Here is a 13,704-nt window from a genome sequence, read left to right as displayed (position 1 = left end):
CTTAAGATCCTGTGGCGGGTGTTGTGGGTAGCTGGCGAGTGTCAGCAGACCCTGCGCCCCAGCTGCCCCGGTGCTTTTCTGACCGGAAGAGTTGTCACTTGTTTTTAAGGACCAGGAAGCTTCATTACAAATGATTAGAACACTAACCCAGCATGAGTGTAACCAATGGATGTTCTTGAGGGACAGTGACTAAGGGGAAGTGGCAGGGAAGTTGGATAGCCAGTCTTAATAACACATGACAGGTTGTCAGGCCCCCCTGACTGATGAATAGCTTTGGATATGGCTGCTGTCTTGCCACTGTCTTTCTAGAATGAGTTAGAACACTCTGCTTCAGTATACAGTTCAGACCAGCTCACCCCGAGGACCTCTTTGGGCACTCTAGCTGGCCTCACAGTGAGAGGTAGGGCTGCTCCCCACAGGACTCACAAAGGTGGGCTCTGAAGTCAAGTACTCCCTCATCCCCAAAGCAGCACCCCAGAAGACAGAAACCTACATCCACCACGGGGACCCTTGTAAGATAAAGAGTGAGCACTTCCCATCCAAAGCAGAAAATGGAGAAAATGAAGCTAATGGGTCACCCTGCTCTCTTTTAAAACCAGTGTTTGCAGAAATGTAGCTCCCCGGACTTCAGTCTCAGAATCATGTGAGATACTTGTTTAAAACTAACTTTAGTGGGCTTCTTTTCCTGTTGGAATAGAGTGTATTTAGAGTGGAAACCCATAATATGCCCAGTTAACCAGGAAAATGGCCAGGCGGACTTTGCCAACTATGACCCGTTTAAGGGGATAGACCTGGAGGAAGCAGATTCCAATGCTTGCAATGGTGAGGGTCTCAAGAGGCTGCTCCCACCTTGAATGGTGCGTCACTAATCCTGCCTTGGGTGACACAGAAGAGATGGCCTGCTACCTGATTTGAGGAAGCAGCCGCAGCAATCCTGGGGGTAGGCTAGGATCTGTCCTTCTCAGGAGTGCAAGCCTGCCAGCAAGAAGACGCTTGGCTCAGCTTTAGAGGTAAAGGTGATGACTTTGTGCCAGCCTCATCCCCATTTTACTTCAGCAGTCCTGTATTGGGTATCTCCTGTGTACCAGACCCTGGGGACACCTGGAGGAGTCAGTCCCTACGTAGCACTTCACACTGCATCTGGGACAGGTCAGGACAAAGCAACTGGAACAGGGTGTTGTTACCTTGGTCTGTGGTCCTGAAGCTATATCCAGGAAACCTGCCTTGTCCTTGGAAAGCGACAGGAATGGGGTAGAAAGGTGTTCTAAGAATAGTTTTGGTTCAGTCTTTGGCTACCTTCAAGGATGCTGGTTAAAACTGAAATTAGGGCTGACCAGGTGGCTCAATGGGGAAAAACCGAATAACTGTCAAAGCTATAAGTTCAATCCCAGAACCCACATTAGGAGAGCACCAACCCCCGAAACTTCTGAAAATTGTCCTCTGACTTAGATGCCACAGTGCACATCACCCCGCCCTGCAATAAGTAAAATTTAAAGTGCAGTTTAATAAACCCCATCCCAGTAGTTAGGTTGTTTATCGGTAGGTATATTAAGTCAACAATCATTTGTTTTTTTTTTTTAACTGAGAAAAATATTTTATTTGTATGAATGTTTTGCCTGCATCTGAGAATGTACACCGTATGTGTGCCTGTTGCCTGTGGAGGCCAAAAGCCTCTGGATCACCTGGATCTGGGCTTTTGAGTGGTTGTGAGCCAGCATGTGGGTGTTGGGAACTGAACGCAGGTCCTCTGTAAGAGCAAGAAGTAAAAAAGCGCTCTTAACGGTTGATCCATCTCTCTAGCCCCAAGACTGTTTTAAGGAGATGGAGCACATGTTGTGCTTTGGGCTGCTCTCAGAAGAGGCTCTTACCTCTGGGTCTTAAACGAAATGCTTTCTTTCCCTAGGTTGTTGCTGTTTTTTGAGACAAGGTTTCCCTGTATAGCCCTGAATGCCCTGAAAGTAGCTCTGTAGACCTTGCTGGCCTGGAACTCAAGAGATCCACCCCTCCCTGGGGTTTTCATATCCACTAAAATTGAGACAAAACTCTTTCTTTAAGTGCCTGCTTCCTAACTCTTGGGACTTTTATGCTTCCTTACTTTGATGTTTCTGAGCTTTTTACAGGGGGATGAAGAGAAATGTATGTGTTTGGATCCCACCTGGCCTCTAAAGCAATGGGCACCTCCACCTCTGCCCTGGTAGACAGAGGTGTTTCTTTCCTTTGGGGATTCCCTTGCTTCATTCCTCACTTGGGGTTTCCATGCTCCATAAAAGGAGCTTGAGCTTTGAAGTGGGCTTACTCATAGCACTTGGGGAGATCCTATCTGTGTCTGGGGCTTGGTCTCATTACCAGGACATGTGCCTTCCCCAGTTCCTGAGCCTTTAATCCGACCAGCTCTGAGGCCCTTAAGCAAAGAACTGGCTAAAGTTAGGTGTGTGTGTGTGTATGTGTATTGTGTATGTGGCATGTTTGTATGTGTGTGTTGTATATGTGTGTGGTTTGTGTATGTGGCATGTTTGTATGTGTGTGTTGTATATGTGTGTGTGTTGTATATGTGTGTGGTTTGTGTATGTATGTGGTTTGTATGTGTGTGGTTTGTGTATGTGTTTGGTGTGTGTGTGTTTTGTGTATGTGTGTGTTGTGTATGTGTGTGTTGTATATGTATATGGTTTGTATATATGTTTGTGTGCATGTGTGTGTTGTTTATGTGTGTGTTGTGTGTGTATGTGGTTTGTATATGTGTTTGTGTGTATGTGTGTGTTATGTATTGTGTGGCTTGTGTATGTGGTATGTTTGTGTGCATGTGTGTGTTATATATGTGTGTGGTTTGGGTATGTGTTTGTTGTGTACATATGTGTATTATGTATGGTGTGTGTGTGTGGTGTGGGGGAGAGCAGAGGAAACCTTGTGGAGCCATCATCAGGGCACTGTGGCTGTGTCAGCGTTTGATCCCAGGAGCCACCTGGAGATCTAAGGCAGCCGGTGGTTTGCTGGAGAAAGACTTCAGAGACATTCTATTTGTAGCTCTGTACAGAAATAATGGGAGCAAGATGGGAGCTACAACAGGCAGCAATATCTGAAGGGATTGGACAGGCATTCACCTCTTCCTCCAGGCTGCTGGAGAAAGCCTGGAGGCTTTCTTGGCTGGTTTGAATGCCCACTTGCTCTAACCTTTGACTGTGCTTCCTGTCCTGCATTTTGTGCTCTCCTGAGCTTCTCTCCGCAGGATCTCACTTAGGATCCAGGCAGTTCTTGATTGCCCCCACATTCCCTTTCCAGTGAACTTTGTACTTACCCTGAAAGTTATCTAGCACACAGCATGAAAGCCTGACTGCTAGACCAAGACATTTTGACCCCTTTACCCAAGAACCTTTTAATGCAAATCTGGAAATCTAGGCACACATATCAAATGCTTACTGATCTATACAATTTACCATTTACTTAAAGCCATTTTGCATGCCAATAAGGTGAATGTGGTTGTTGGTTTGTTTACTACAGTACAACCCAAAGATACACTAATGTGGAGCCTGCTGAGGAATGGGGGTAAGGAGAACCTCAAGGTTCCTTGTTTTCTGTAATTAAGCCATCCTGTGTCTATGAGAACAGAACTCTGTGTGTGTTAGTACAAACACTGCACTCCAGAAGGTGCGGCAGTCTGGAATCTGAACTAAAGCACTTCTGGCAGTGTTGATCCGTGTTACGTGGCAGGAGGGAAGGCATGTACAGAGCAAAGCTTGTGTGTTATGTGTTCGGAACCAAGGCTGCAGTGAAGTCTCCTCACAAGACACTGGTGGGCTGTGTACATCTAGAGCTAGTATTCCTTGGTTGCTGGCTGATTTATTTACCCCCGAGAAATGGTGTTAAGAGGTCAGGTGTTTTGGATTCTTTCTTCCATATCCTTATCTGCTGAGTAGAGATGCCTTCTGTTAGAATAGAAAGAGCCCATGTTGCTCTCGTCGCTGCTATTCCCTTCCCTCTTCCCAGACAAGGCAGCTGTGACCATCCTTAGGATTCTTGTTTCTTGCCATCTCTTCCTGTCCAGGAAGCCTCTTTTCTTCCTCCCTCTCACTTTCTGGGTACCTAGTCATGGGAGACTGTGACTCAGAATGGAAGTGTCCCATAGGATGGATGACCCGATGAGCTTATTAGAAAAGCAGATTTCAGTTTCTGTTTGTCCATGACCTTGAGGTTAGGGCTCTTTGGGCTTAGGATAGATGGAATGATGGATGCCTGGAGTGTGATCTGTTTGCAAACAGGATGTAAGGAAGGGGTACCGTCAGTGTCAGAAGGGCAGCAGAAAACTTTAAAAAACTAAGCACTATTCCGTGGCTGGGGGCCTCTTTGGCACCAGCTGAAGCCGGAGCATCAGAGCTCTGCTATGCTGGTTAGATGGACTCTAAGGGAAAAGACTGAGTTGAATTCTGGCCATACTGTACTAAAATCCCTTCTGCACATGTTCCGTCATCTATAAGGTGGGATTATGCCTTAAGAGCATGTGGAATGTACCTGGAATTCAGTGAGTGATGAACATCTGTTTCCAAGAATAAACAGCTTCCTGAACCGTGCCTGGTGTTTCTTGATCCTGGAAAGGACTGTCCTCTGAATCATCCTATCTTGGAGGAAGGAGCTTCTTCCTAGTCCCTACCTGTAGCTCCGGGGCAGGCTGTTAGATTGGGTTCCACCTCATTAGGCCTAAGTGTTTAATTCTAAGCCATGTCACTTCCTCTGGGGTGGGCTCCTGGGGTAACTGGTTGTCTCTGAGTAACCAGTGTTCTTTCTCTCCCTCCCAGGGATGGTGCTTTGAAGTGAATGACCACCTTGGAGACCATTCTTCTGTCTCCCTTGTTACCAGCCAGGAGGCAGAAGAGTCCACCGGTCCAGGAAAGACCCATTTCCCTTGAGTTTCCAGAAAGTACCTCATGCTTGGGAGATCAGGCCAACAACTATGGCTCTCGTCTTCAGTGCCCTGCTGTTACTGGGGCTGTGTGGAAAGATCACTTCAGAAGGTCAACCTGCATTCCATAACACTCCCGGGGCTATGAATTATGAATTGCCTACCACCAAATATGAGACCCAAGATACCTTCAATGCTGGGATTGTTGGCCCTCTCTACAAAATGGTGCACATCTTCCTCAACGTGGTCCAGCCGAATGACTTCCCTCTAGGTGAGTGTTGACCATAGGGAGCATTGATTTGCCACTCTTGGTTGCTTCATGACCATGCTATCCATACAATGAGCACTTTACAAGGTTCAGAAGCACTGATTATACACGGGCAAAAAAAATATATATATAGAATTTAGAAAGATGTGTGTGTGTCTGTTTAAGCCAAGTGAGAAACAAAATTGAATCTTTCTGCCTGGTTGCTTTTCCATTTTATCTTGCTTTGTTTTGCTTAGAGCAATGCATTGCTTCAAATTGCATGTGCGTGTACACACACAAAGTGAAAATCGGGATAAAAAATGCAAGTTCCTTGTCATGAAATGAGAGGTTGCTGATCACCAGGCAACTGCTGGCTATATGTCACTTAAGAATTTAACTCTTCTCTACCCACCATGAAAAAGCAGCTTTGATACCCTCCACAGGGCAAGGGCAGACATGCCCAGAGTTTCTTCCACAATTAACTGTGCCAAGAGATTAGTGCGGGGAAGGGTTGGTCATTCTCAGGTAGAGGGCATTTTGTGGTCAGGGCTCTTGTTCTCTGTACACAATACTGCTGCTTCTTTGACCCTGTCTGTAATTCTTTAACCTGGAAGCCCTCCGGTGTGTGTGATCATGCAGACAGTCCTGGGAAGAGGACAGTGGTCCCTGTGACGAATATCCGGTGTGGCCTGCATTTTTGATGAACTTAAGTTGCACCTCTCCTAAGCCTGTCTTTAAACTACAGAGATTTGAATACTGGTATTGGTTATTCAACTGGTGGCAGTCCAAAAGATGAATGTGGAAGACTGAAACAAGGGTCACTTAGAAGGTCTGGGCTAATGTCTTAAGAGGTGTGTGGTGTGTGTGTGTGTGTGTAAGGGGGCAGTTATTGAGCCTCACTGTTTACATTATGGGGCTATGTTGTTGTTGTTTTTAGTAAGTTTTTAAATATATTTTTATTTTATGTGCCTTGGTGGTTTTCCTGTGTGTGTGTTTGTCCTGTGAGGGCACCAGGTCCCCTATAACTGGAGAGATGGGCAGTCGTAAGCCATCATGTTGGTGCTGGGAACTGAACCTGGGTTTTCCAGAAGAGCAGCCACTGCTCTTGACCATCTTTCTAGTCCCAACTGGTTAAATTTTAAATAGCACTTGCCACAATCAAGAATAAGGGATTGCCTAGATCAGGTTAGCCTGTGGGCGTGGGCATGTCTGTGGGGGAAATTGTCTTGACTGTTTTAATTGAGGTGGGACGAAAGACCCCCCCCCCCTAAGGTGGAAGGTGGACAGATGGCCTTGTAGGCTGGGGAAGAAAGGAAGGAGTAAGCAAGCATGGGTGTGTGTTCTTGTGGTCTGCTCTTGACTGTGGATGTCGTGAGACTGGGTTCTTGAGACTCTGCCCTGACTTACCTCAAGTGCTGGACTGTAACCTGGAATTGCAAGCCAAATAAACCCCTCCCACCCCACGATGCTTTTTTGTTAGGATGTGTTATCACAGCAGCAGAAATGAAATGAGAACAGGGACTTTTATAGTTTTATTAAAAGTGCATGTTTATTGACATTTTTTATTGTCTGTTTTAGATTAGCCTGAAATAGTCTGAAGTACCCTTATCAGGTCTCTGTTCAAATTTCACTTCTAAGAAATAAGTCAGTCTGGGCCTTTGGTGTCATTGAAGATAATCTTGAATTAAACACTGTTTCTGTTATTGCTTAGAAGAATAAAGTTGGATATCCAAATGATGACAAGGGGAAATAGGAGATGTTAGTTGTTAGTGTTGGTTACATATTATTCATTTGGAATAGCTGTCTTGCTCTTTTATAGACTTACTAGGAATGTTACTATAGAAACAGGTAACTACTATTGTTCCTAGTCATTTTTTATTGTTACTTTATTGAATTTTAGAGACAGGGTTTCTCTGTATAGCCTTGGCTGTCCTGTATCTTGCTCTGTAGATAAGTCTGGCTTCAAACTCACAGAGATTCTCCTGCCTCTGCCTCCTGGTCATTTTAAAATTTGTATTTGTGTGTGTGTCTCTAGTGTATGTGTATGCACATTTGCATATGGGTGAAGCTGCTTGTGTGTGTAAAAGCTAGAGGCTGAGGTTGGATATCTTTTACTGCTTTCTCCCAGCTATAAATATGCCTGCTACCATACCTGGCTTGTTCATGAGCGCTGGCAATTTAGTTTCAGGTCCTCATGCTGGCTCCTAATTATTATTTTTTAAAAAATGTATGTACAAAGCTTAGAATCCAGTTGTTCCAGAAGAGTTGAAGCTGTCCAGTTTCAGTTTCAGGCATACCCTATAATTAGCAAATCCTGTAATCTCTTTTCATTCATTGTTATATGTAGCTCCCTTTGGTTCTCATAGTATTTTTTTTTTAACTTTAGTTCTCAATTTATGTATTTTATGTGTTCTCTATCTATATGTATACCTTCATGCCAGAAGAGGGCATTAGAACTCATTATAGATGAGTAAGACACCAAGTCATTGATGGGAGTTGAACTCAGGACCTCTGGAAGAGCAACTGGTGCTCTTAACCGATGAACCATCTCTCCAGCCCTACTCTTGGTCCTCTAAAAGCAATGCATTTTCCAAGTCTTCATTTCAGTGACCTGGCTAGCTAAGGATGTATCTAAAGGGTTGGAACTCCATCAGAAACATCATTAGCTTAGAAAAGAGCTGCCTGGAGAGTGTGTAAACCGGAACACTCTGAGGGTGTTAGCGTGTCTTGTAGCTTGGGCTCCTCATAGTGAAGGGAGACATGACCCTGTATTGCAGCAGCAGACAAAAGCAGAACAATTTTCCCTCTGAAGGGGTAGACTAGAGTATCTCCAGAACTTAAGATGGAATTTGACAGTTGACACCTTAGGGACGCTTTAGGGAGCTTTTCTTCTCCCATCTCAGTTTCGTTTCCATTGATCCACCAAATTACTAGATTACATCCATACCAGTCTTCAAGTGTCCCTAAGTGCTCTGTGTCACCTAGGACATGAACCAAATAGTGATGGCTTTTGTCTGTGACACTTACACTTCATAGGCACTAAATCATGGGGAAATAGCCTTAGAATATTAACTCAAACAGAAAGATTTGAGACAAGTATAGTATGTTGATAGTGTGCTGGCTAGTTTTATGACAGCTTGACACAGCTAGAGTCATCTGAAACAGGCAGGGAACCTCAGTTGAGAAAATTACAGCCTCTGTGAGATCCAGCTGTAAGGCCTTTTCTTTCTTTCTTTCTTTCTTTCTTTCTTTCTTTCTTTCTTTCTTTCTTTCTTTCTTTCTTAAGGTTTATTTATTTTATGTATGTGAGTACACTGTCACTGTCTTCAGACACACCAGAAAAGGGCATCAGCTCTCATTACAGGTGGTTGTGAGCCACCATGTGGTTTCTGGGACTTGAAGTCAGGACCTCTGGAAGAGCGGACAGGTGCTCTTAACCACTGAGACATCTCTTTAGCCCCAGGCATTTTCTTAATTAGTGATTGACTGGGGAAGGCCCAGCCCATTGTGAGTGGCACCATCCCAGGGCTGGTGGTCCTGGGTTCTACATCCAGCTGTAAGGCATTTTCTTAACTAGTGATTGATTGGGAAGGGCCCAAGTTATTGTGAGTGACCCCATCCCTAGGCTGGTGGCCCTGGGTTCCATTAGAAAGTAGGCTGAGCAAGCCATGAGGAGCAAGTCAGTAAGCAGCACCCATTCATGGCCTCTGCATCAGCTTCTGCTTTCAAGTTCCTGTCTTGTTTGGACTCCTGCCCTGACTTCCCTCCATGATGAACTATGATGTGGAAGGGTAAGGCAAATAAACCCTCTCCTCCACAACTTGCTTTGGTCACGGTGTTTCTTTGCAGCAATAGAAATCCTAAGACAGATGGAATTATCCATGGGGTCTGTGCTTCTGCTTGAAAGTAGAGGGTCTTAAATGAAGAGTTTAGTATAGACTGAGGATTGGTAAAGAAAGGAATGACATCAGAGCCTGGGCTCTCTCTGACTGCCATGTGTCCTATGTTCCACCAACATAGTTTACTGAATTTATCATTTGTTCTTATGAGAAGCCCATGTTACATCCTGAAGAGGGCTGAGATGGAATGACCTTGATAGAATGGTACTTGGGACATAGTTTTACTTTTTGGACAGAAGAGAAGAGATATGGATTGATCAGACTATGAGTAAGTGAGCCATGGTACAATGTGTTCTAGAACCTGATGTGGCTATCTTAAGAATATCTTACTGGCTTGGAGTTACTGAGACTGTAAGACTGCATGCTAGCCTGAGGCTCACTGAGAAGAGACCCTCTTCGGATGGCACTGTGCTGAAGGCTGGGAAGTCTGAAATCAAGGTGGAATCAGATTTGGCCTCAGATAGGCCCTACAACCCTGGTTGTAAACAGCTGTTTTCTTGCTGGGTTCTTGCATGCTCTTTCAGTGGTGCATGCTCAGAGATAGAAACAGACATTCAGACACACAGTGATCTCCCTCTTAGTCAGGGATTTCTATTCCTGTACAAAACATCATAACCAAGAAGCAAGTTGGGGAGGAAAGGGTTTATTCAGCTTACATTTCCACATTGCTGTTCACCACCAAAAGAAGTCAGGACTGGAACTCAAACAGGTCAGGAAGCAGGAACTGATACAGAGGCCATAGAGGGATGCTACTTACTAGCTTGCTTCCCCTGGCTTGCTCAGCTTGCTTTATTATAGAACCCAAGTCTACCAGCGCAGGGATGGTACCACCCACAGTGGGCCCTCCCCCCTTGATCACTAATTGAGAAAATGGCTTACAGCTGGATCTCATGGAGGCATTTCCTCACGGGAGGCTCCTTTCTCTGTGATAACTCCAGCTTGTGCCAAGTTGACACAGAAAACCAGCCAGTACACCCTCTCTTCTGCGTTTTTCACCAAGAAGTCTCACCACGAACCACATATGTGCTTCACCTAAACCTAGTTATTCTCCAAAATTCATATCTCCAAATGCCAACATATTGGAGCTCACCTCATAGATTTGGGGGGAGCAAAGAAAGTGGGTGCTCTATTCTGTGTTCTGTTGTTGTGAAGGGACACCATGACCAAGGCAACTTTTATAAAAGAAGAATTTAATTGGAGTTGGCTTATGGTTTCAGAGCTTTAGTTCATTATGATCATGGCAGGAAGGGGCCACAAAGACAGACATGATGCTGGAGATGTAGCTGAGTGTTCTATATCCAGATCCATATATGGACCTGGCTTGAGCTTTTGAAACTTCTACCCCAGTGACATACTTCCTCTAACAAGGCTACACCAATCCCAACAAGGTTATACCTCCTAATTCTTCTCAACCAGTGTCATTCTCTGATGACTCAGCAAGCATTCAAATATATGAGCTCATGGGGGCCATTCTTATTGAAATCTCCACAGTGGATAAGGCGGGTGTTCATGGAGTACTTTGTCTAAGGTCAACAAGAGCCAAAGGTGTTTCGTGTGAGTCTAAGTGGAATTTGGTTTGGGGAAGAATCTGGTTGGTTCTGGATTACATGAAGGTAGATGCTCCTACAGTGTTCTAAAGGGACAACTATGAACTTATGAACATATCATCACACACACACACACACACACACACACACACACACACACACAAACACAAACACTCGAGGAAAATAGGGGGAAAATGCATGCAGTGAATGTAGCATCCATTATGTGTCCAAAGGACTGTGTTTCTGTCTTAGCTTTTACAATGTCCTTCAGGAATGATCAAAGCCAAGTTGTTAACTTTCAGATCTTTGTTTCTTGTAGATGGAGTCTGACTGTAATTATAACCTACTTTAGAACTCTTTATTTGTGAGATGTTGTGTATAAAGCCTATGTTTAAAACCATGGCTGATTGGCACAGGAAGAATCAATAATCGTGGCTGCTATTAACTTTATTATCTGAGAGGAAAAGTTGGCCAAATATGATGTTTAAGTTGATGTAGGGAGAGGACATGGAACAATCTGATTCCCTGGGCATCATTAAAATGTCCTAGCTGCTACTCCCTCCAGAACATTCTACACAGAATTGGCTTGTTGGAAGCAGTTCTGTGACTTCACAGAGTGTCTTAGGTCATGTCTGGTTGGCAGGCTTCCCAGTAGCAGAATGGGTGCTGAACAGATCAGAGCAGAAAGGAGAACAGACCCAGGATTCACTGCCATACTCAGTGGCCTTATAGGCTCTTAGGTTTCCTCTGCTCTCTTCTTTACTAATGACCCCAGTAATCAGTCCATAAGGCTTGCTTTGCCCCCTGTGAATTCACTGAAATTGTCACAATTTTTGGAGGTAGGTGGAGTGTCATAGGTGCCATAGGTGGAGTGTCAGTTATAATCATATATCTCGTTGCGGGTTGGGGGACTGAAGCAGAAAGAGTACATGTTCAAGTTGCTAGAAAGAGGCAGACTGAGAGAGAACTTTGTTTTGGGGACTAGTTATTTCTCTAGTAAACCTTGGTTTCCTGAGGGTAATCTCTTTTTCCTTTTATTTTAATAAAATAACCAGGAGTTAGACATTACAACAAAAACAAAACTAACAACAAATGAAAAGAACAACAGCCAGAATTTAAAAAATGAAAGAATTAAAATAACCACGAGTCAATATGAAAAATGATAGCCTTTGCATGTGACATGTAGGCATTCCAGACTGCCCACTGTGGGTGTTAAATTGTGCCTCTTCTAATTTTATGTGGCAACATGAATTTGTTCTAAGGTAACATTCTAAGGAAGCATGCAAAGGGGTGGGGTTTGGCGGTGGGGGGGGGGAGACATGTCCACTTTTAGTTTTATGAAATATTCTAAAATAACTGTTCACCCTGCTTTAGCATATTCTTAAATTAGATTTTAGGATGTAGCATATTCTTAAATTAGATTTTAGGATGGTTGACCTATTTCAAAAACTATTTCCAGGCTAATGTCATTTGCCCCTGGGATCTGGGGCATGTGGGATCTGGCGAGTGTGGGCATGGCGTTGGCTAGGAGGTAGAACTGGAACAGGAGGGTGAGTGAGGCTGGGTTCCCATGAGTTTGTGATCTCCTCAGGACATTAGAGTGTAGAGTCTATCCTGGGCTTAAATAAACTTATTAGCTGAGGCTATCAAGAGAGTAGAAGAACATCAGGACAGAGGGTTGCGCCATGGCCCTCAGTGAGGCATGAGATAGCCTTGCTGTGGAGATTCCCTCTGCCTCCCATCGGAACTAGAGACCTTAGCATCTCCTGCCTCCTCTTGGCCTCGCCTTTTTGCTCCAACTTTCAACTGGCACAGTCTTGGTTATATAGAATTTATCTGCCCCATGTTACAGGCTTCAGATTAGCTTCCTGAAGAGAGCCCAGCAGCTCGTTTGTTTTGTTCCATCCCCAATTGAAGAGAGTCAACGTTGGACCCTTTCAATAACCATGGCTAGGGTGGTGCTGAGTGAGCCTGGGGCTGTGGTGAGCTATTGCTGTCCCCACAACATCAGAAGCAGAGAGAGGATGTCCCAGGAAAGTTGCTGGCCAAGCGAACGGTCCAGCAGGTTTGCCTCAACTAACATCTAGGTGCCAGTAGATGATAGCACCCGAGTGTTCTCACCTAATTCACAGTAAGTAGTCCTTGTCCTCTTGCAGATCATGTGACTCACGTTGGTGCTGGACTTTGCCAAAAATAAGGTCACAAAGGAAAAAAAAGTGTCTCATTCTCTCTTTCCTGTGTCAGTCTTTTTGATGGACAGCCTGTACCTCTTCCTCCTCCTCTTTTTTTTTTCCAGCAACTTTCCAGGATTAGACAAGTTGGCCAGACTGAACTAGGTCCTCTTAGTATCTAATTCTACAGAAACTGGGGCCAGAGCACTGAGTGGATTGCCCAGGTCCTGCAGCTAGCCAAGCAGTGGGCTGCAGCTTTTAGGCACAAAAGGGAAGTGAGATTCAAAAGGCCCAAGAGACAGGGCTGCAATGTCCCTTGTGTGGATGGCCCAAAGAACAATACTGAGCATCTTATTTTACACTTACGTGTGTGTTCGGTATATGTGCTTGTGTGTGTGTACACGTGTGTGAGCATGCATCCATGTGTCTTGGCATGTGCTTGTATGTTCGCGTGTGTGCTTGTGTGTGTGCATGTGCTTGTGTATGTGTGTATGTGAGAGTGCCTGTGTGCTTGCATGGGCTTGTGTGTGTGTTTGCTTGTACATGAGCTTGCACACATGTGCTTATGTGTGTGTTGGCTTAGATGAGCAACGGGTGTGCCAAGTTATGACAAGCACCTCACTCCTACGGTGTCTGTATCTCCAGCTTCATAGCACCGCCATGTCTCCGAACTGCAAGGCACATCCTGCCAACCATTCCCTTGTACACAGGGTCCCTCTGGTTGAAATGTGATCCTTTCTTTCTTTAGCTTGTGACAAGCCGCAGGAAAAGTCCTTCAAAAGACTCTGGAAGCAGGGCTTCCTGCTCCGTGGGGCCCTGCCCTGGAATGGCTCACGAGTTTCCTCTAGCCCCTGTAGGAAGCAGATTAGTGTAAATGCACACATGGGAGGCACCAAAGCAGCTGCAGGATGAAGCCAGGCTGGTGGGGAACCAGCCCAGAGACTCTAGA

The 13,704-nt window shown here is 44.9% G+C and overlaps 1 protein-coding gene across 4 annotated transcripts in view; it reads left to right on the top strand.

Moving 5' to 3' along the window:
- Prom1 (prominin 1) overlaps positions 1-13,704 on the top strand; it is a 107,386-nt gene that overhangs the window by 2,582 nt on the left and 91,100 nt on the right. For all 4 annotated transcript variants that reach the window (XM_021161787.2, XM_029477913.1, XM_029477915.1 and 1 more), the window contains exon 2: positions 4,788-5,162. In XM_021161787.2, the coding sequence (XP_021017446.1) occupies positions 4,943-5,162 (220 nt within the window). In that variant the 5' untranslated portion in view covers positions 4,788-4,942. The remainder of the gene's footprint in view (positions 1-4,787; positions 5,163-13,704) is intronic.

The sequence above is a fragment of the Mus caroli genome, chromosome 5 (genome assembly GCF_900094665.2).
Source record: "Mus caroli chromosome 5, CAROLI_EIJ_v1.1, whole genome shotgun sequence".
NCBI classification, from domain to species: domain Eukaryota; kingdom Metazoa; phylum Chordata; class Mammalia; order Rodentia; family Muridae; genus Mus; species Mus caroli.
This window is presented reverse-complemented; position numbering and strand designations above follow the sequence as displayed.